Source organism: Periplaneta americana, chromosome 16, assembly GCF_040183065.1.
Source record: "Periplaneta americana isolate PAMFEO1 chromosome 16, P.americana_PAMFEO1_priV1, whole genome shotgun sequence".
Classification (NCBI taxonomy): domain Eukaryota; kingdom Metazoa; phylum Arthropoda; class Insecta; order Blattodea; family Blattidae; genus Periplaneta; species Periplaneta americana.
In genome coordinates, this window is record NC_091132.1 from 40,673,369 (window position 1) to 40,698,127 (window position 24,759).

General features: G+C 34.9%; 1 protein-coding gene across 1 annotated transcript in view; it reads left to right on the plus strand.

Moving 5' to 3' along the window:
- Positions 1-24,759, plus strand: part of LOC138692228 (protein scabrous-like) — a 118,574-nt gene that overhangs the window by 53,342 nt on the left and 40,473 nt on the right. The window contains exon 3 of the mRNA XM_069815359.1: positions 21,663-21,740. Coding sequence (XP_069671460.1) covers positions 21,663-21,740 — 78 coding nt within the window. The remainder of the gene's footprint in view (positions 1-21,662; positions 21,741-24,759) is intronic.

The following is a 24,759-nucleotide window of genomic DNA, read 5'->3' on the forward strand; positions in this document are numbered from 1 at the left end:
AGCTTTTTTTAGTAATTTCAGGAAGAAACGCAAAACAATTATGGTAGTCACAGTGGATATTGAATCCGTTTTTAGACAGTTGCATTCAACAAGCTGTAGGGCAATTCCAAAAATATTAGGAAAAGACTCATTAAAATTTAGACTTAAATCAACTGATGGAATGTTGAAACTATTTATTTTTAGTTACTAAAAACAGGCGCATTTATGGCATTAATGTTTCTTTTTTACTTTATAGCTACAGAAATATATTGTTTTTATGTTCAACGTTACCGGTATTTACGTTTTTATGTTTTTTTAGTCAACTATTCGAAGACAGGTCTGAACCTCACAAGTGATACCAAGAAGGCACCACTATATGAAACAAAAATTTATGTTATAAGGCGTTTTTTGTTTTATTTTTTAAATCATCTCGTGGCCCCTCTTCAGCTCTTCACACGACCTTTCAGAGTGTCACGATTCCCACTTTGGAAACCACTGGTCTAGTACTACATTGATTTTAGACACCGGAGACCGTAGTTTAAATCCTGCTGAACCCAACAAATACAATGAGAAGAATTGTATTCAGTATGTAGACGACCAGTCTTTTCTGAAGCTCTGAACTAGGAAGCGAAGTCTGATTCTATCCCCGGTATTAACTGCAATGATATTAGTACACAAAACCAGATAAAGAGAGTTTATCCCGGGATTATCTAAATTCCTTAACATTACAAATTTCTGTTCTATTTCTGCACTCCATTTCACTTTCCCTTTACTCTCATTTAGTTGTCCTCGATCTGGTGGTTACTGTGTTCACCAATGGATTCTGTTGGATGCAACACGCCTGGCTATGAGAAAACTATTTATCATCAAGTATTTAAGATTAAAATTAAGTCAATGATATTTAGAATGTATAGTTTATGTTTATTACACAACAGTATACAAATCATTGTCTATAGGAGACAGCTCCTATTATTTAGAATTATGCTGATCTTTTATTTTTGATTAAAACATTCTGTTATGTAGCCTTATCACAGATACTCCGACACGTAGAATACATCACCCAGTTTCGGGAATGAAACGACAGTTTTGTTGGCTTGGATTTTTTTATTCTTGTTTCGCTTTACAAATTGAGAGTATGAGTCTGTGATAAGAGAAGTAATAAATAAAGGGCATGCAACATATTTTCCTTCATATGAAGAGACATTCCGAAGTTAGTCCCAGCTGACAACAATTTTCACTATGGTTCATTCAAAGTATATCGTACATGTGTCTGCATATAATCATCTTAATATTGCATCTCACTTGACGTTATGTGTCAGAGGAAAATCTATTTTATTGTTACATACATCTGAAGTCTGATTGGGCCTAGTGCAATATGTTACAAGTTAGCGGTGTATGTAATGGAGGGGGGAAAGAATTGACCATCCTACCCCATTATCTCCTGGCTTAGTTGCCTCACGAGTGATGCCTTATTGGTGTCACGAGGTTCAAATCTATCTTCGGACAGCTGACTAAACAACAAACTACGACGAGCAAGTCCAATGGATCTAAGTAAATAACTTTATTAAATTTACCATTACTGATAGAGAGAAAATGTTAACAAGAGAAAACAAGGTTATTCACGTTCTTCGTGTGAATAGCTCTGTTGAATCCGTTACCAAGAGTCCTGAAAAATAGCTCTGTTGGATCCGTTACCAAGCGTCTAGAGAATAGCTCTGTTGGATTCGTTACCAAGAGTCATAGGTAATATCTCTGTTAGATCCGTTATCAATCGTCCTGGAGAATAGCTCTGTTGGATCCGTTATCAATCGTCCTGGAGAATAGCTCTGTTGGATCCGTTACCAAGAGCCCTAGGGAATAGCTCTGTTAGATCCGTTACCGAGAGTCACACTGAAAAATGGTAGTATAATAAAAATAAGCTTATTCTATAAGATATAATAATAATATAATATTTTCCCAAGGTATACATATTAATCAATTCGTTTCAAGGAAATATAAAGCGATAATAATTGTCATCCCCAGCTAGAATAAGCACTAGATGAGCAGACGGAAATGTTTTTAGTGAGAACACTCTCCCACCTTCCTCTACAAATATCACTCTGAATCATTTTTTTTAATTGTATGTTAAGTTCTTTTAGGTGCTTTAAAGGCACTGTTATCGTTGTGAGATCTAGCAGTTATGGAAATTTGCAGAATTCCAGTAATAACAAAAATATTTTACTTTTTAATCCTTTGAATGTACGTTGACCAAACAAAATTTCGCATCAATCAGCATTTGCCAATTTAAACAAATCGGTGTTTAAACAAGGCTTTCACATGGAATTATTACTCCAACAAAACAGATTTGTACAGTTACGCGAACTGCTGTTGCTGAACGGTAAACTGAACGAATTCTTTCAGGGGATTGTCTGTAAAGTATATTTTCGTTTATCAGGTTTCTTTTGTAAATGGCATATTTTGTCTTCTAGGCAATCCCTGATAAGGAAAAGTATTTAATAATAATAATAATAATAATAATAATAATAATAATAATAATAATAATAATAATAATAATAATAATGACAATAATAATAATAATAATATTAATAATAATAATAATAATTTAATTCGAACTTACAACTTTATAAGCGTAGAATGGACCTTTATAAACCAATTTTGAAATTAATTCCTATACTACAGCCGAATTACAATCCATAATATTATTCAATTGCATTCATCTGTGGCTTCCAAATGCATATATGAATATGCTTATCGGAACTTCAATCTGATATTGCCAACTGTTTCTGTACGTACATAGTATACCATATGTTTCATATTCTGCAAGACCATCAGTATGGATCATGTGCATATATAAATAGGCACAGATACTCTGAGATTCGAGTCTGCATTTACAGAGGGAGTTCATTCATTGGTATCATCGACCTTTGTATTAGGAAACATTTCCATACTGTCATTTCATCAGTGCCACAGAAAATGTCAAGCGAAACAATCGACCCACAGTAAGTGATATTGTTTAATTTCACACAGGCACACTTAATGGATAAAAAAAAACACAGTCTTGCCCAAAGGCAAAATAAAAAACAAACAAAAATTAAAGCTGCCACAAAATTAGAATATACTACAGATAGGCCTAAAGAGCGTTCGAAATTTTATTTGTCGCGAAGCTTCTTTGATTGAAGTTGTATTTATTCCAGTGGCTTAATTATGGTGCGAGGGTTATGGATAGTTTCACTCTGTCCTAGATGTAAAGGCATCCAACGTTTCTGAGCTACATATTGTCTCCATCATCAAGAAAGGCAGGAAAAGGGGAAAGGGAAAACCTCTCCTTTGCATCAAGAATTATTCTCCAGGACTCTTGGTAACGTATCTAACAGAGCTATTTTCCAGGACTCTTGGTAACGGATCTAACAGAGCTATTCCCTAGGACTCTTGATAACGGATCTAACAGAGCTATTTTCCAGGACTCTTGGTAACGGATCTAACAGAGCTATTCCCTAGGACTCTTGGTAACGGATCTAACAGAGCTATTTTCCAGGACTCTTGGTAACGGATCTAATAGAGCTATTCCCTAGGACTCTTGGTAACGGATCTAACAGAGCTATTCCCTAGGACTCTTGGTAACGGATCCAACAGAGCTATTCTCCAGGACGCTTGGTAGATAGAATATCAGTATAACGCTCCAGTTTCATTCCTCCCAGTTAAAAATTTCAATGCTTAAGTTTATTTGACAGAAAGTTGAGTGTATTTTGAAAGTTACGGTTCGAACTGCACCTCTTTACAACGTATCCTGACTCTTTACTGAGGGGATTAGGTTTTCTCGTGTGATATATACAGGCAATTCGCTCGTGTGATGTATAGGTAGTAAATTCCAGAGTAACGTATTAAGTGCGATACATTATTCGTTGTTTACTACCCTTTTTATTCTCTTGTATGATGGTAGAGGAAGTTTACACTGGCTTCCTGAAGTCCATCCTAGGAAAAGTAATTTTGACTTCCAACAGGTTTAATTCATTTGATTAAACAACTAACTAAAAGGTTAGGTATTTCGTTTTCATTAAAGCAGCAGTTGGAGTACTGTATATATTTTATGTATAGCAGATACGGTTCTAGTGTAGAAACAGGCCAAGTATACTTCGTAACACATTATTAAAACTGTATTCACATACATTTTTCTGTAATCAAGCGTACGATATTTTAATAGTGACATGGCAATGTTCAATAGATATTCCCTTTTCTAACGATCTTATTCCACTATCCTTACAGCCTAAGTGTTTATCACAAAGAGCTAATACATCAGCATATAGGCTAATTAAATTAATGTAACAATATCTTCTATAACATAAAGATTTATATCAAACACGAAGTTAATAATTAATATTAACATATGTCCTACATCCAGACTGTGGAAAAAAAAGTATGTTCAAGAATACTTTTCTGATTTAGTTTCTAGATTGCTTATTTTGCAGTCAGTGTGCAATTATATTATCATTTGTTTTACATAATTAGAGTACACATTAGATTTTAATAACTTCAACATCTACATAAATTTTCCGCTCTTCTCATACGCGAAATGTTCTCTCATAACGATGTCAGATCACAACGCTTCTCAGATTCTATCATAATTTAAACTTTTTACACCATCTCAGTTTAATTTTACAATAACGCATATACGAAGGAAGTTCATTACATAAAATCTCCTGGATTTAGTAAATTAATAAAACATTATTTACATCCGAAAGATTTACAGTGGATATTACCGAAATCCTTTATCTACTTCTGCTCGAAATCAACGTCAGTTCAATCGTTTGTCCCATCTCTGCGACAATGAATTATTCGTTTATAGTAAAGGGAGGGGGGGGAACAAACTACATGATACGCAAGTTCGCGTCCCTGAAAGGAGATTTGGAGCTGTTGATGAGAAACTATGGGTGCTATTCATAGACATTTCCCTAGCCCGCGCTACGAGCGTGTTAAACTAGTCCCGGCTATCGACTGATTACTTGTACAGGATTCATATCATATCATATCATATCATATCATATCATATCATATCATATCATATCATATCATATCATATCATATCATATCATATCGCTAACACTGGTTTATGAATATGAAAAACGTTAGTTCGCTGATCATCCACCGGAAGCCCGCGCTAAGAATGAATATGAATATGGCCCTTAGTGTGCTCCAAGGCGATAGGCATTTTTCTCACTCCGCTTGTCGTCTTTCATTGAAGAAACTAGAAAATTTTGAAAGGAAAAACCGAAAGGTGGACGTAACAACCTAATACTGTAGATGCCACTCATAATCTGCCACAACATTTCAAAACTCTTTAGCATTTACAGAGAAAGTCGCACTGTGGCTAAATAAGAAACGTCGTAGGGCTCTTTAATCGCTACATTACACCGAAAACAATAACGTTTCAAGATATATAGGCCTAAATGTTGTCAAGCAACCACACTAGCCTGCTGACATTGTCAATAGTATAGTACACTAACAATAATTATAAAAAAAAAAACTCAGCGCATGTCGAACTGACGGATCAAGGCCACTCACAAACGTACGGACCACGCAAGAGTCACTGAAGTGAAAACTGTCAACTGAAGCACCGGTAATCCTGGCTGTCCCAGCCGATTTCAGTTGAGGAGAATAGTCCAGGATTGGGGTTAAGCACACGTGGCAAATGCAGCCCATTGTTTGACCTTGATCCGCCAATTCGAAATGCACAGACATTACCAACAATGACAATATTGATAGCAGTAATAGCAATACCTATACTAGTTATCATTAGCAATGCTAGTAACAGAATAATGGCGGTAGCAATAATTGAAGGGTCCAGAGCCATAGCGGGCCAAGCGCCATTTATTAAAAACGGAGAAAGCAAGGATTAAAGTTAAGTAAATACCATAGTTTAATGAATACTGACATATCATTTAGTTTTAATGTGCATACTTTATGTTACTTGCTATATGTTTCGTTAAATCATGGTAATCAGTTAATTTTAACTCTTGTTTTCTCCGTTTTAAATAAATGGCGCTTGGCCCACTATGGCTCTGAACCCTTCAATTGTAGTAGTATTAGTAATTATTTTATACTAATACGAAAGAAAACCATATTAATGTCTGTTCCAATCTTAAGTTGAATTCTGGAATAAATGAACAACAGTATTTTCTATTTATCTTCCACCTCTAACTTCCATCTCTTTTCCTTTCACATATATTACAAGTTGGCATAGGGAGTTACGAACTTTCATTCATCGCCAGTGTGGGGATTCGAAAGCAACTTGCGTTCAGGTCAAGTCGTTCGCTACCGAAATCTGTTGGGAGTTCCTTCCGAACACCAGGTCCAGCTTTACAGCTCATGGTGCCGATGAGATCATTCACGTTACAGTCGTATGCAGTAGATACCAGCTAGAAGGTTCTAATTTTAACAGTAGAGGATTTTGTTCGTGTCACGAATACTTCTTTCTCATTAGCTTATTATTATTATTATTATTATTATTATTATTATTATTATTATTATTATTAATTTAATGCAGAGGTATCTAATTAACTAATGTCATTAAATTTATAATGACCAAAAGCAAAAGAAACAGAGAATATACAAAGCAATTGCAAGAGAACAACTTAAAAGTAAATAGTTTATAAATTCATCATTTTTTTCTCTGACCTCCCAGTATCTGTCCACAAGGCTGCTAGCTGAGAGTGATGAGCAAATTTGGTATGATCAGGGTCCATGACGTCCAAGGTATTGCAGAGGATACAATATGGACTTGATAGGAACCTACAGTAGGCGATGAAGGTGGCTGACTAGGCAGTCATGCCCTGTAGCAGTACGGATTAAAGCAATAGCTGTTCTTCTAGGCCATTCTGGAAGTGCAGTTGACAAAGCTTCTTTCCAAAGTTTATCTTTTATCTGATGCTCTAATGGTAAACTCACCTCCACGTGGTGTACCCCGGTAACGTTTTATTGAAAACGGCAAAGTAGTTTACCACATCGCAGTCATACAATGACTAACACTACAAATCGTCCTTTTCAGGATGCATCATTTTTTAGAATATTATTATTATTATTATTATTATTATTATTATTATTATTATTATTATTATTATTATTATTATTATTATTACTTAATATGAATTTCAATTTTAGAGAGTAATTTGTTACCACTGCCACAGGGTGTTTGCCCATTTGCAGTGTGAATAAACCGGGGACAGGCGATTGCGGCCCACGGTCAGTTTTATACGTCACTTGCGTCCTTATATTTTTTGGCTCATACGTCAGGTGCGTTCTTTCCCATTTTACAGACTTAGGACTGGCTGTAACATCACCAAATTAAACGTTACAAGTAGGTTAAAAATGTTATTTGTGGCATCTTCACCATACAATGTTGGTAGTGTCATTTTTCACCACAAAATATATTAAAATTCATGAGTTTCATTTTCATCATAAAACTACAATCGTATTGGCTGAAACCTAAATGACAGATTCCGGATGAAATCCAATCTTGTTATATGACCTTGCTGCAAATTAATCATGTTTTTTACTAATAAAAAGCTTCTTTCTCCCTGTTTGTCTGTTTAAAGTATATATTTCAAAAACCCCGGACGCAACTGAAGTAAATATTTTAAAAACCCCGGACTCAACTGAAGCATATATTTCAAAAACCCCGGACGCAACTGAAGTAAATATTTTAAAAACCCCGGACGCAACTGAAGTAAATATTTTAAAAACCCCGGACTCAACTGAAGCATATATTTCAAAAACCTCGGACGCAACTGAAGTATATATTTTAAAAACCCCGGACGCAACTGAAGTAAATATTTTAAAAACCCCGGACGCAACTGAAGCATATATTTCAAAAACCTCGGACTCAACTGAAGTATATATTTTTAAAAACTCCAGACGCAACTGAAGTATATATTTTAAAAACCTCGGACCCAACTGAAATATATATTTCAAAAACCTCGGACGCAACTGAAGTATATATTTCAAAAACCTCGGACGCAACTGAAGTATATATTTCAAAAACCTCGGACGCAACTGAAGTATATATTTTAAAAACCCCGGACGCAACTGACACTTCCCCGAATAAACAAATAACTCACCTACCTACCTATCCACTCAACCACATCCACCATTACTACATCATGCAAATAGAGCTTCATTCATATTATGAAGCATATTGTGTTGGTTTAAATTCAGTATTATTTATACAAAACTCGATTAATGCGATTATCTTAATACGCCCATGTATCTCACAAAGACTTCGTTGTCCATCGATTTTAATGTCTCCTCGGCCTAATCACAGATAGTGATTCTAGCGCTTATCCACATTGCCGAAACTTATTGTTGTCCCTTATATTTATTTATATTTGATAGCCGTGTTGTCTGGCAACGCTGCTTGTCGGTCCCCAGCACAGCCGGAGGCCGGGCAGGTGCTGATGCTCGGAATCTTGTAGAGATGCCCCAGCCAGGGTCACGACGCTTCATTAACGAGAAGCCCTGAGCTTGACCTCTGCGCCTCTTTCAATTAAATTTATTGGGTGACATGAAATCATTCCCTCTACATGTCGCAGTATGTTATGCCTCATCTTGGACGTGACGTCAAATCTGTGGGCCTAGTTACGTCAATTTCTCAGATCGGAAGTAATCCGTATAGAAAATAAACATTTTTACATTTCAAATACTGAATACTTTAGACGCTTGTTAATTATATGTTTCGAGATATGACGTGTGAAAAAGGTTTTTGCCTTTGATATTGTAATATACTGATAGAGACGTACGCAACAACTGAAGTTCGAATCCCGTCCATGACATTATTGTTTTTTCCGTTATCAGTATAGTGGATGTATAAAAACCCGGCGTTCTGGTGACTCCATATCAAAGAGTATCAGTATCATAATCATGTTTTGCCCAAAGGCAGGTCTTTCACTGCAAACCCAACATTCTCCAATCTTTCGTATTTTCTGCGTTCCTCTTACAAGCAAACATTCTCAAGGGGGAAAGATAAAAAAAAATTCTTCCACCATGTTAATAATGTCAAAACAAATGTTTATACAAATTTTGGCCACTCGAGCGCAATTACGAGGGTCGTTCAGGAAGTAAGTTTTCCAGGGCTATTTACAGAAAGAAAACCATTTCATGGAAAGATTTATTGGAACAGATACAGCAATTGGTCAGCTATTTTTAAACATATTCCCCATCGGAATTGAGACATTTGTCATACCGAGGGATCAGCTTTTATATCCCTGTGTCGTAGAAGTCTGCCGCCTGGGATCGGAACCAGTGTGTGACAGCCGTCAGCACCTCTCCCTGCGTAGCTCAGTCGGCAGAGGCGTTTGCCTTCTGATCCCAAACTGCGCTCGGGCGTAGATCCGTATATCGTTATTTAATGACCTTGTATCAACTACTAGGTCATTTAGTGTCATGGAATTAGTGATAGCTAGATGGCATTTGGCGAGATGAGGTAGAGGATTCGCCATAGATTACCTGACATTCGCCTTACGTTTGAGGAAACCTCGGAATATATATATATATATATATATATATATATATATATATATATATATATATATATATATATATATTAGAAACTGCCTTCTGAAGGATGCACTGGAAGAAATGGTGAACGGGAGAAGAGTTTATGGCAGAAGAAGATATCAGATGATAAATGACATTAAGATATATGGATCATATGAGGAGACAAAGAGGAAGGCAGAAAATAGGAAAGATTGGAGAATGGTGGGTTTGCAGTGAAAGACCTGCCCTTGGGTAGAACACTATGAATGAATGAAATAGTCTTTGTCAGTTGAGCTACTATGGGTTTATTATTCTGCATGTCTTTAAGTAGAACTACTTTCGGGTGCGATCACCTGTTGCTACGTTAACAGCAAGGAACAGAAGACAAGGAGAACAAGGCAAAACAAAGATAATAAGGATAATAAGGGGAAGACATGGAGAATAAAGGGAATACAAGGGAAAAACGGAAATACAGGAGGAAAGGGGGAATACGTGGATAAAAAGAGGTATATATGGAGAAAAGGGGAATGTGTGGAGAAAAGGGGGAATACATGGAGAACAAGTGAAACAAGGAGAAGAGGTGAAGAACAAAAGGAATACAAGGAGAAAAATGGGAATAGTAGAAAAACGGAATATAAGGAGAACAAAGCGAATTGTATTTTTATGTAACGGTCAATTTCCAAGTTACCCTTCCTCCATACTTAGTAAGGAGAAAGAATCCACACCTGTGGAGTAACGGTTAGCGCGTCTGACCACGAAACCACATGACCCGTGTTCGAATTCCAGTCGGGACAAGTTATCTGTTGAGGTTTTGCCGGGGTTTTCCCTCAACCCAATAAGAGCAAATGTCGGGCAACTATTGGTGCTGGACACCGGACTCATTTCACCGGCATTATCACCTTCATTTCATTCAGACGCTAAATAACCTGAGATGTTGATACAGCATTGTAAAATAACTCACTATGAAAAAAAGGAGAAAGACATAGTTGTATGTTAAAAAACTGGTCTCCAATATGTAGAAAGGACTCACATTTCAGTCGATTAACAACGGTCCATATTTGAGATGTAGTAGGCTACTTTAATTAATTCATATAATACATTCCTAGTCTTCTACTTTCACAGTACCTTCGTATCTCAAACAGACAAGGCAATCTACTCGTAAATACGAAAATTGAGAAGCGGCGTGGAAGTTGTCATCACGCGGGAAGAGGTCTCAGTTCAGTAACCAGCCGAAACACAAGGATACGGACTCAGATCGATAATCCGATATTCTCTCGTCCAGAAGTCAAGTCGGCGATATAATCACCTAATTTACCGGAATGACAGAGTTGTCGGAAATGGAGAAGCGAAACGCACGAAATCGCTTCCGTACACTCAGCTGGAGTTATGAGTGCCCAGGCATAATGAAGTGGAGAAGGCGCAATTTGTACGTAGCTGCTCGTCCGGAAGTAGAAAGTCTCTCACCCTGATCTATAATTATATACGTGACACTTTCACCTATCCCTATTTCAAATCCCAATATCGCGTTAATTCGGAATGTCATGCCCAGTGGTTGATCGCTTACCATTCTTGTCATGAGTCTAGATTCGTGAGTTGAAGCCCGAGTAATAGCGATAAATTCTGACGTTGCTTTCAAATTCAGAAGGAAAGTAGAGCTGGAGAAATCCTCTAATAGATTTAAGGCATTAATTCCCACGTGCATCAACGTCGGTTAGTGTAACCACCGGTTAAAATTGCCACCTGATCTCTGGTTAAGCAATTTTACGGTGCATCGACCTCGGTTAGGACTTAAATAGGAGGTTAACCACAGTAATCTCTAAACGGCTATATTCGAGTAGTTAAAGGAGATAACCAGTGATTAGTAGGCCAAGTAGAACAAAATGGCGGTCAGATCCACAGCTGATTATTTCGAAGACGACTATTATTGTGCAGTACTTGAATTACTTGGATAGAGATTATGGTGAGCGTGAAGTTTCTTTAATAGAAAGAGAGAATTCTTATGAGGAATTAAGTGACAGAAAATTTCAGGAGGGAATTCGTTTATCAAAATCTACAATGTCATTTCTGCTGCAACAAATGGGTCACTTAAAATAACACAGAAAAAATCGTATTTCTCCTATGAATCGGCTGCTCATATTAGAATTATATGCAACTGATATTTTCTTTATTTTAAGAGGGGACACTCGAGTATCTCTTTTTCTACGTCACTGGTGAACGAAGAGAGGTTATGGATGGATCTTAGAATAATGCACAATTCCCTAGTATGGATTGGGGTCCTGGATCGTATACACACATTCGTACTAATCTTCTTCATCCTTTTCCTTTATTGAGATTCCATCTTTTATATATATATACTTAAATATAGTAATTAAGTCTATCAACACTTCAAGCTCACTTTGAATATGATCATGTTTGCATTTCATTTTCAATTCTGTACGATTTTAACCTAACAACATTGAAAAACAAACAAATGCAATTCGCAAAACATAACAGCGCTCAAAGGCAAACAAATGCAATGGGAAAATAAAGGACACGTTCGTTTCCATGTAGCACGGAGTAAGCGCAATCGTTTTTAGATGTTGACTATTATCTTTGCAGAGGAATGGATGCTTTCCTTTAGTTATTTTGTAGAAACAGTGTACCATCATAGACTTTACGCTGGTTAAATGAGGTATCAGCTAACCTTGTTTAAGTAATCGATGATTATGAATGGTGCACAGAAATTACAATTTAATCACGGTTACTGTTTAACCGTCGTTTCGTAACCTAGATTGCTGTGTTTTTAACCGATGTTGATGCACTTCGCCATAAAAGAAACAAATAGAGCGCCAGGTAGAATTATTTATCCTTTTTCTGCACATATAAAAACTATTTTTCCTGGCCGTCATTTTCATCTATGTTATCGTAAGGGTCAATTATTTCCGCCTGACAGATACCCCCGTCAAAATGGAATTCTTCACATCGTCAAGCTTCGAAATGAATGGACGGACTGCAAAAAACCTTGCTTGCGTTAGGTACTAACCATCCAACCATTAATTTGATATGCACGTGCAGTGTGTTGTTTCCTAAATATGGAAGACAATAGCAAAAAAAAAATCAGCTGAAAATACCTTGCATCCATGACCTAGTCCGAGAGCCAATGTAGCGGAAAGGATTATGGAAAATTTCTTTGCCCAAAACTCGACTGGTACTTGAGTTTGCCGCAGCAAACAAGTCTGCCTGCCAATTCATCGCAGGGCAGTTGTTTGGTAAGTATGTCTGTACATCAGTGTTCTTTTTTAGTTTGTTTCAATATGCTCATTCAGCTGTTACGGTCCGTGTCGTTCGTGAGATAATGACAGCATCGAAATTCGCTAATGGAAAGACCTGTAACAATTCATTATTGTAACAAAATTTACTCTGAAGTGGCTAAAAAAGTTACAAAAGCATTGTCAAAGTAACTATTCTCGGTAATGAAACATGTCCATAAAATAACGTCACGGAACTAAAGAGTAATAATATTAAAACCACTGAACATATTTTTATTCTTTTGCAATTCATTTTGTATTCAGATAAATCTAATATAATATAGTGAAAATATTTTGAGTTCAATCATAAGATTTATCTATTTGTAAATGTTTATTTGCTACAATATGTATAAAATATTGACGTTTTCGCCTTTTCGGCATCATCAGATATGTTAAAACACGTAATCTAGAACTTGAACAAATTAACGAATATACATTGTAATATACATGACAGATAAATTTCATGAATTTTATGTATTATGTAGCTAAGTAAAAGTTTTTGTAAAAATGAATTCAAACATGTAAATTTGGAAGGACAATTGTGATTGTATATAGTACATAGAACTCTTGGATTGAAGAACAGCCAAATGTATTGCAAAACAACCACCTATGATCAATTGTAACAACATGACAATACGACACATAAGATTTTATTATTTTATCATTACTATTAATCATTAATCATTTCTTATTGTTTTATAATACTTTGCTTTTTTAAATTTATTGCTATTATATTACCACTTCACTTATAATTAACAAATTCAAATTAAACCTTTCATATTACTGATATTCGTACTTGGCAATAATTTAATGCGTATCATTTAACCATTCACATATGTTCGTAACATGAGTTATATGCATATACTAGCCGTACCCGTGCGCTCCGCTGCACCCGTTAGAAATAAATATAAAGTAATTACATAATTAAAATAGGACATTTGATCCAGGGAACATTCGTGTTTGATAGAAGGATAAATCGTTTAATATGTTACTTAATTTAAATTGCATCCAAATAATTAAAATGCGATCATTTTGGTCCAGAGACACTCATTTGGTGCAATGACAATTCCTTTAACATGTTTCTTAATTTTTATTACATGCAACCATAGTTTAATGAAGATTGACATCATTTAGATTTAATGTGTATATTTTATTTTACTTGTTATAGGTTTCCATTAAATTATGGTAATAACTTAATTTTAACCCTTGTTTTCTACGTATTCAGTAAATGGCACTTGGCCGACTATGGTTGTGAACCCTTCAAATAACTTAAATTATATTATATAATATTACATATTATATTATATTATATTATATTACATTACATTACATTATATATTATATTATATTATATTATATTATATTATATTATATTATATTATATTATATTATATTATATTATATTATATTATATTATATATTATATTTAAATTTAAATAAAATAAATAAAAATAAATTATATTATATTATATCAGAAGTTACTGTAATAACATTATAGCATTATGTCCATCTAGAGAAACTACACTTTCCAATGGTGAAATAATAATTAATTATACAAATCGGTTAATTTAGCTTCCGATATTACTTCATACAAACACACAAACATTCTCTGTAGGCTATCTTTCATAGCTTTCGATTGTTGCTGTCCAAGGCCCCTTATAGACGAAGTCATTTTTTTTCTAATTCATTACACGGTCTTAGATGGCAGTTATTTTAATTTAGAACTCATTTATCTCATTAAATATCAGTCCTATAAAAATTTTTCAAGGAATAAAACTTATCGCAAATTATTTTTAAAGAAACTTCTGTTATGTAACATTTTTCACAAAAAGCAATAATAAGCGAGATATTTCGATTTATTTAATCCAGGCCCCCTTATAACCCCCCTTTTAAATAATGTATTTTGAGTGCCATATAGCCTAAAATCTAAGTTACAACGAACTTAATTTATATTCCAATTTTCATCGAAATCCGTTCAGCCATTATCGCGTGAAAAGGTAACAAACATACAGACAGACAGACAGACATACAAACAAAAATGTCAAAAAAGCGATTTTCGGTTTCAGGGTGGTTAATTATATATGTTAGGATCAACTATTTTTGGAAAATCGAAAATTACTAGAAAAATTTCAGCTACAGATTTATTATTAGTATAGATAATCACAATTGTTCTACCAAAGTTACATGTTCTGAAATCATTTTACAATCATTAATCATCTCTCATTGTTTTATAATACTTTGTCTTTTAAATCTATTGCTATTACCATTTCACTTATAATTAACAAATTCAATTTAAACCTTTCATATCACTGATATTCGTACTTGTCAGTAATTTAATGCGTGTCATTTAACCATTCACATATGTTTGTAACATGAGTTATATGTATATACAATCACAATTGTCCTTCCAAATTTACATGTTTGAATTCATTTTTACAAAAACTTTTACTTAACTACATAATACATAAAACTCAAGAAATTTATCTGTCATGTATATTACAATGTATATTCGTTAATTTGTTCAAGTTCTAGATTACGTGTTTTAACATATCTGATGATGCCGAAAAGGTGAAAACGTTAATATTTTACACATATTGTAGCAAATAAACATTTGCAAATGGATAAATCTTATGATTGAACTCAAAATATTTTCACTATATTATATTTTTATTCTGTTTGCTAAATAATATTCATAAAAACCGGGCGTTGAATCTTGTTACGGTTTAAATGTCGAAAATGATGCGTTTGCAATATTTGTTGTATCGGTGGTTTACGCATGCAAGTTGGACGCAACTTCACTAGAGTACGAAAAGATGAAGTGCACCTCCTTAAACTGTAATATAAACGGTTTACAGAAACGTGCAGAGTAGGAAGGGCGTTGGGCCCAGGAAGACCTAAAGACATTGTTGAAACCATATGGGAAGCATTCTAGTACAACCCTACAAAATCAAATCACGAAACATCACGGAGACTGGAGATTCCAAGAAGTTTCAACCAACAAACCTATGTATCGAACAAAATTTAAAATGTTTAGTAGTTGTAACGTTCTTTCAGTTTAATTTTGTGATATTTCATAAAATAATATCCTGCATAATATGCACTGTGCAGGGGCGTACGCAAGGAGAACTACCGGATTTAACCCCCTCCCGGAACTTTTAAAAAGAAATAACATATATTTCAATATATTTGATCGCTTCCTTGGATTTTCCTGTTATGTAAAGTGTCTTACCTATCATATACAAATAACTACAATATATATATATATATATATATATATATATATATATATATATATATATATATATATATATATAGGCTAATTGTGTGAGTGTAATAATGACACAAGCATTTTTTACTATACAAAATTAAAGGCAAGTTAAAATTTGTTAAAAATTGGATGACAATGAAAAAATTACGTTTCAAAAATTTTATAAAGACATTCATGAATATGTTCTATTAGAAAATAGTGTAACATTAATAAATATACTGTGATATGATAATACTAGTAATAATAATAATAATAATAATAATAATAATAATAATAATAATAATAATAAAACAAAATTTAAAATACCGATAACGTAAATTGTAAACAATTTCAATAATAACTCCCGCTTTGACAAAATTCTGCGTACGCCACTGGTAGTGAGCATTAAATAGGCCTACATACCGTATACAGGTGTGAAGTAATATAATTGTGCAGATTTTTAACAGCGTATTTCTTCGATAGAATACTGTACCTACAACAAAAAATTCTAATACAATACGTATTACTTCTAAATGAATACTTTTCTCAGAAAAAGTAATTTTCCCATAATTTTAATACTGCTTTACTCTATAAATACTTTCCGTACGATTCGACTTTTACTGTTATTAGAAAAATTTATAAGGAATGATTTATCTCTGCAGTTTTTCAATAAAATGGACGAACACTTATTGTTATTTCCTTCCACTCGGAAGTTTGGCAATCCTGCTGCAATGACGAAGAGACGGAATGCTGGTATTTAGACCAAAGTTCATATGGTTCAGATAGGTAAGCCGGCGATGCTCTCCTGTTAAACTACGCAGATTTTCAGCCTAATTTTTTAATTAACCATGCATTTTATTAACAATTTTCTCCAATAATAGGTAACAGATGCAAAAGTTTTTAAGTTATTGTAATATATTCTATTGCACAATTCAATCTGTACAGTTATATAACTGCCACCATGTAGGCCTATACATTATATACATACATGCATTCATACATATAATATAGGCCTATACATTGCTTTTGTAGTAACGGGTTTTATACAAAACATGAGAACAGCCTCATAAAACACATTTTTTGTAAATAAAATTATATCCACGAGTTCTCTTTCTCTCTATTGCTCGTGTTCATTTTCTCGTATTCATCTTGACACAAACTACTGTATATATATATATACGACCGTAACAAAACATTGGCACATTAATCGTGTCTAAAGAGCGAATGAGCATATTACAGCTTCGTTTCAGTTGTCAAAGCTTACTACGGCTTGACAAGAAAGCGTATACATTATCTGGAAATGTATATCTCCTGTTCTGCAGTCAAAAACAATAAACACATTAGACAAGCGGATTTAATTTTCACTCTGGGGTGGAACAGAATTAATGTGTAGATTTCCTGTAACTTATTACTAGTAATGTTATTTCTGTGTATTCCCGAAGTCACTAATCACAAAAGAAGGCAATGCATGAAGCCTTAGTACAGCCCGAAAGGAGACGCAGTCCCAGGTCAACGCCGTTGAACTGACCTCGTTTTTTCTGTTATTCACTTCCTTGAAGACAATGAAGGATTACATATCGTATCTGATATGTCTAGGCGCCACAACGCGTAGTTTCACGATACTGTATATGAAAATTTGTAATGCAACTGTGTGGAAATTAAATTTGGTATTTTGAATTCTGTGTCAGTTCTGTTGGGCCGTATTCATAGACATTTTTAGCGCGGACTTTCGGTGGATTATCAGCGTTTTTCGTATTCATAAACCAGTGTTAGCGACAGGATATGATTTGAATTCTGTACTACTAACCAGTGGATAGCCAGGGCTAGCTTAGTACGCTCGTAGCGCGTGCTAGGAAATGTCTATGAATACGGCCCGTTGAGACTATCCACAGGCTATGTGGTAAGAAATATTCATTAAATATTACCGTTCGTGCATGAATTAAAAACATATATTTAATAATTGCTTTTTCATTTTGTTTTATTACTGTTTAAAGGGGTCATCGGCCCTTGTACTTTCTAGTTAACCAACTCTTCTATGTTTTATCTGATATAATTTCATTGTATTTCTTATATTATTATTTCTTGTATTATTATTTTGATATTCGTCATTTTACTTTTGATTACATATATCGAACCCTCAGAACTATACTGTCGTAACTCCCAAAACACTGTTTTGAGAAAATCGAGTTTAAAGATTTGAAACGCACTTCAAAATTCAATGCCCCATTGACATATAAATCTCTGTACAAAAAATCTTGGGCCGTATTCATAGACATTCTTAGCGCGGGCTTCCGGTGGATGAACAGCGAACTAACGTTTTTCGTATTCATAAACCAGTGTTAGCGATATGATAAGATATGAATCCTGTACAAGTAACCAATCGATAGCCACGGCTAGTTTAGCACACTCGTAGCGCGGGCTAGCGAAATGTCTATGAATAGCACCCCTTATGTTTATCTTAAAACCCTGGCCTATACGTTATTCAGGTTATAATCGACCACATATGGCGAACATTCAGAGTTCTGAAATGGTTGTGATAATGGTAAATCCAATTCTTAAAACTAAAAACTGACGTCATGAATTCTTGCAGTGCGGTGTAGGGGTTAGCGAACGAGATTCGTGGTCCGGTTCGAATCCTGCTTGAAATAATTATCTCGTTTTCTTCCGATATTTCTTCTAACTGTGAGGTGAATGTCAAGTAATCTCATAGCAAATCCTCGAACTGATCTCGCTATTACTCATTTCACCGACACTAAATAACTAAATAGTAGAACAGCGTCGTTAAATAACCGATAATTAAATTCTTGTACAGCTCATATTTTCTGTTTATTATAAAAAAACTTGCAGTGGTCGAAATTCCTAATGAGATAAGATTGATCGCAGGTATTCGCGTTTGCGTTCTCATAGAATGAACTAAATAGGTTACCCCTTAGTTAACTGTTTATGCTGTCCAAAAGAAATATGAATACTTTTTGTTACAAGAACTGCACAAATGATAATAAAGTAAGACGTTCGCGATACGAATCTTATCAGTTCACTAGCACACTGTTCTTTTCTTACGTCCTACTGTAAGAAAAAAGCGTCATCAGGACCGGCTACAGACAACAAAGGAAAGAATTCGGCATCAATAGACTCCATTTTTGGCTGCTGTTGACACATTCCGGAAGCTACCACTTCGTGTGGAAGAGAGTATGAAAAGATATGGAAGTAAGGAAGGCTCTTGTTCCAAGAAACTGATAACAGCAATGAATGCTTCATGTAGTCATCCGCCATAGAATAGAAAAGAATCTGTTGGTATCCTCGTTCAATTCGTCCATTGTTTGTGATTTTTCAGTCGAATTTACAAGAGGCCCGTGTTCAGCAGCGCATACGCAACCCATCGTTCTTCTCAGCTCAGTACCTTTTATAACTTTCAAAATGGTGTCCTTTCACCCGTAACATCAAAATGAACATACCAAACACAAACGCATTCCAAATAGATGAAATTAGCGTCGTGCCAGGATGATGAATAATTTAGGATTCACAATGGAAGTATTTTTCGAAATTAAGAGTAAAAGAAATTATGCAAGTATTCGAATTCGAAGTTCTTACTCTAAAGTAGAAAAAATTATTCTATTTCAGAAAAATGTTTTATATATTCAATATAAGCCTCACCTTAACTCCACACACTTGCCAGAACGATGATGAAGCAATTCTAAGTCTTTAAAAATATTGTCTTGGTTTGCATACCGCTCTTGTACAGTATTTATTCACTACAGCTTCATTCGATGAAAACTTCTTTCATTTTATTTTTTTAAGTTACGAAAGTAGATGTTATTAATCTGAAGGGGATAAATCTGGGGAATATGGGAGTTTCTCAATCAATTCACAGCCAAGTTAAAACAAATTGCAATAAAGTTGTGAGGGCCTTTTGAGCAGGCGCGTTGTCTTGCAAGAACAACACATATTTGGAAATTTTAGTTAATAATGAAGAATAATAAACTCCCGTCACAATATTTCACTGTTCTAAGTAATCTATCATAATTGAAGGGTTTAGAGCCATATTGGGTCAAGCACCATTTATTAAGCATGGAGAAAGCAGGGATTAAAGTTAAGTGAATAACATAGTTTAATGAAGATTGACATATCATTTAGTTTTAATGTGTATACTTTATATTACTTGCAATATGTTTCATGAAATTATGAAGATTGACATATCATTTAGTTTTAATGTGCATACTTTATATTACTTGCTATATGTTTCATTAAATTATGGTATTTACTTAATTTTAACCCTTTTCTCCGTTTTTAATATATGCAGTTTCTCCCACTATGGCTCTGAACCCTTCAATTATTCCGTCTTTGTTCTCCCGGCCTCCCCAGAAAAAAATCTTATGCAGGGATCTTTCTTGCCGATATTTGAACGCAAAATTCCTTTGGGCAGGGAGAACCAGAATGTTTCCATTCTTCTTATTCTTATTTTGTTTCTTGATCCATGTTTCGTCCATAATTACAATGCGATCTAAAATGTCAAAAGAATTTTCTTTAAAACTGTGAAAAATCGACTTGAATTTCAAGATGATTTCTGATCAGCGTTCAGACATTTAGGGATTCATTTGACAAATAATTTTGTCATGCTAATATCATGAGGTATGCAATATAAAATACACGTTAATAGGAAATTTTCAAAGTCTTTCATATGTCTGAGCTCAATTCGTCGATACTCCAAAATCATGTCCTGCACGGCATCGATATTTTCTGTAGCGGTCAGAGAAATGGGTTTTCCAACACAATACTCATCTTTGATTTTCGTTCTTCTTCTTAAATTTCTCAACCCAATTTTATGGTGCCGTACGAAAGACTGTGATTCCTTAATGTATCCACTATGTCCGCATACATTTTCTTACCAGACAACTCTTCAAAAACAGGTACTTTATCACCCACCGATACTCAATTTTTATAAAAATTTAATTTTTAATCTAACATACGTAATTCTTTTTCTAATTTACAATATAAAATCGGGTGAAACTTCTATCACCAAACATGAAGAAGCTATTTATCAAACACACTCTTTTCCACGGTAACGCTTTCGCTTTTTTATAACGAAGGTCCAAGGCTAACAGTACTCCTTTGCATATGAAAACGTCCTTTATTATTAATAGGCAGAAAATTTTGCAATCGCCGCTAAAGGCGGGGCATCGAAATGTCACGCAATCAAAATATTACTTCCTTCCTTCTCTCTGCTTTTATATTTTTGTCTAGTTCTATCTCTTTCCCTTCTTCCTTATAATTATTTTCTTATCACCCAGCTTCCTTTTTTCCCTTCCATTTCCGTGCTTGGTAGATCCTATATCATCTGTTTCATTCTTTGTGTAACAAAATGTTATTTTGGTAACCTTCAACGTCTTCTGATCAACAACAATATGCGGGTCATTTTTCTCGATTCAAGGTCATCGTTCTGGTACGCTGCGGTAATTAATTAAGTCTGGGCTCCATGCGGGTATCATGCGCGTGTGTGATGGAGGCAGCAAACCCACCCAAGTATGATGCATAAAGTGCATCTTCTGCATTCAAAACCAGAGATATATCCGACACGTGCTAGTATTGTTAATGCCCTGTCCTCAATTTCCTTTCTTTTGTTTCAGTTGCAGACTGCCCAGACGGAATGGTCAATTACATTCAAGACGCTCAAGAAGTCTGCAAGAACAGGCAAACTGTACAAGGTACGTTAACACCAGTTCAAGGTTAGGCGAGCACCTTTTAAACAGCTGCGTCTAACCGGGCCAGCTGGATGGGGGACAGGAAGAAGGGAACCGTCAATTTGAAATTCTTTCTTAAAAATTACAATTTGAAACACCTGAACGTTGCATGAACGTTGAATTATCAAAAACTGGAACTATTTTATTCATTATTTTTATCAAGTTTACAATCTCTTGGACATTTTCTGTACCATATTATACAACTTTGTTTTGTTTATATAATATTGTTTTCCTCCACGTGTCTCGATCATCGCTAATTCCCTTCTTCGAATTCCTTCTTTCATGTCGTATCTTATTCATTGCATCCAAGTTATGTCGGGTCTTCCGATTTTCTTGCTTCCTGAAGAAGCCCCATTCGAGTACCTTCTCAGAAAACCTGAATTTATCGTCCCTATTATATGAACATACAAACTTAATTATAATTAGTGCCGAGTTTCTTCTTTAAATTCCTAGAAATTATTTCTAAGAACAAATTAATGAAGCTTGAAATAAAGAATATCTGAACACGATTGTACTCACACACACAAATTACATTACGTTAATACAATATAATATTCATCTTTCTTCAAGAGGTGAACAATTGAGAAGAAGCTAAGTCACTTGAAAAACAAATTGGGTTGCTTCGCCAAAATTTTGTTTTATGCAATTTTGCAACAAACAGGCATCTAATGCAAACTGAACTATGCACATAAACATAAATAACATTTTCGCCTTAGAGAATATGTATTTGCTTAATTTCACTAAATAAAAACATCCCAATACAGTGGTTCGAGTCCTCATCGGAAAGGAATCTCACGGAATTTCGGTCAGTATACAGATCCAGTGCCCACCCAGTATCATAATGAATTTGGGGAGCTACGGTAGGTAACGAAATCTGGTTTCGAAAACGAGCAACGACGACTCGAAGAATCATAATGCTGACCACATATATAACCCCGTACTGGCTGATGTTCGTTCACCTCTACTGTGACATGTAGGCATGAGTCCAGCAATCAGCTATTCGGTCCTGGTCCTCCTGGACCGCCGAGCAGACTCAGAAAATATAACGCAAGTCGTAACACGACTTCTTCTAACCATGTTTAGAGCAATTGTGCAATGCTTAAATAAATACAGGCTACATATCGTAAGGTTCAAGAAATATTTTTGAAACCACTCAAAATAGTGCAGGCATAGGTGAAATAGAAATTAAACTATACAAAATAAAACTTTCAATTCTGTTTTATAAACAGATGTCTTTCGAAAGAAGCTGATAAATGACGCAAGCTCAGAATTTATTTTGTAGCATAACTGCTGTCTATCTCAGTGGATCTATCAATTTTACTCGTGCATTTTTTACTTCCTTCCTATAGGGAACGAACTCTAAGCCTTTTGGTAAATGTGGGAAATATAATCTAATTACAAAAATAACACTTAGAGAAAATAATTCCAATTTAACTTAAAGTAATTGGACTTTTGGTTGGAGCAAGAGGTACCGCTACTCTCTTAATGAAAGATGTGCTTAAGAGGCTTGGAATACCTATGGATTATTATACACTGAAAGATAGATATGATGTTTCATATAGGCTAATTGATGTTTAGGCCTATACTTATAATAACACTTGCCAAAATAGGTAAAAGTTCAGTCTAGTATAAACAACTGTGGCAAGTCAAAGCTGCTTGACGTTCGAGAGTTGACCACTCCCGATGTCTTGAAATCAACGACGTAGGCAATACTGTCGTGCGGGTTTTCGGCTTTGCAGGCGCTGTTACTCTTGCTTTCTCAATCGTTGTTCAACTCTACTTGGAATACCTACATCTATTATTTCGATTGTAACTTTAGCTGCTTTGAAAGGATCAATATCTCTACTAAAGCATCACCTATATTCGAAATGAAACTTAGTTCATTAGCACTCTTTCACGTTTTCATAGTACTTATCTCTCTCTCTCTAAAACTGGGTATATTTTTACTAATCTAAAATTGTATTTGCAGCTCTGTATTTGTGGGAGTTTCATTTGTGAAAACAAAATCAATGGTTCGATGAACTTGTAAACATATTTATTTGCTTAATTACTCTTTGTCCTTTGTGGCAGCTAACAAATTGTGAGAAGATTTCTAAATTTCTATGAAAAAGAATACTTTTGTACATCTCTTTCCAAAGAACTGAAACCGAGACAAATTGATTTGAAGTTTTCCCCGAATTCCTTTACATCAAACAAAAGCTAAATAAAACACAAGCTTAACTACAAGCAAGCGTACATGCTGTTCTGCTATTACAAGCCACCAGTGGAAGAGTGCTAAATGAACTTACATGAACAGCGCCGCACACGTGTCTCTGGTGTAAACTCAGCGCGAGTGCACACTCCGGGATTTATTTCAACACATTCAGAACATGTGTGCAATAAACACACATCACGTGTGAGGCACGTTTCATACCCCCTCAGACTGCCGATAATTCTGTATCACGTAGCAGTATATACGTGCATTTACACCACAAAACATTTTTCCCAGTTTGTTTTAAATTCATCATGTGAAAACTGGTTAAATATAGAGGTCTCCGAAGTTTATGCCCTGAAAATCTACTATAATATATCTGTATGTATGCATTTATCTTCTTCTTCTTCGCTTTCGGAACGTCCAGTGCTTCTTTCCTCTCGGTTTATTGTCATGTAAGCTATTGTAAGGACCAATCGATTTTCCATCATTCTTAAAACATGATCACTCCATTTAGCTCTTCTTCTCTGTATCCAATAATTTATTAATGTCCTGTATTTGACATTCGTTTATGATATTTTCATTTTTAGTCTATCTAATCTTGTTTTTCCAATTACTTGTTTGAGTGTTTTTATTCCTGCCACATTCAATACAGTCAACTCCGGTTATAGTGAACCTCTGCGGACCAGCATATTTCGTTCACTTTATTCGAGGTTCACTAAAACCGAAGTGTCTGTTTTTATACTGCTGACGTTGCTATACATAGATTATTATGCCCATTTGGGACAGACC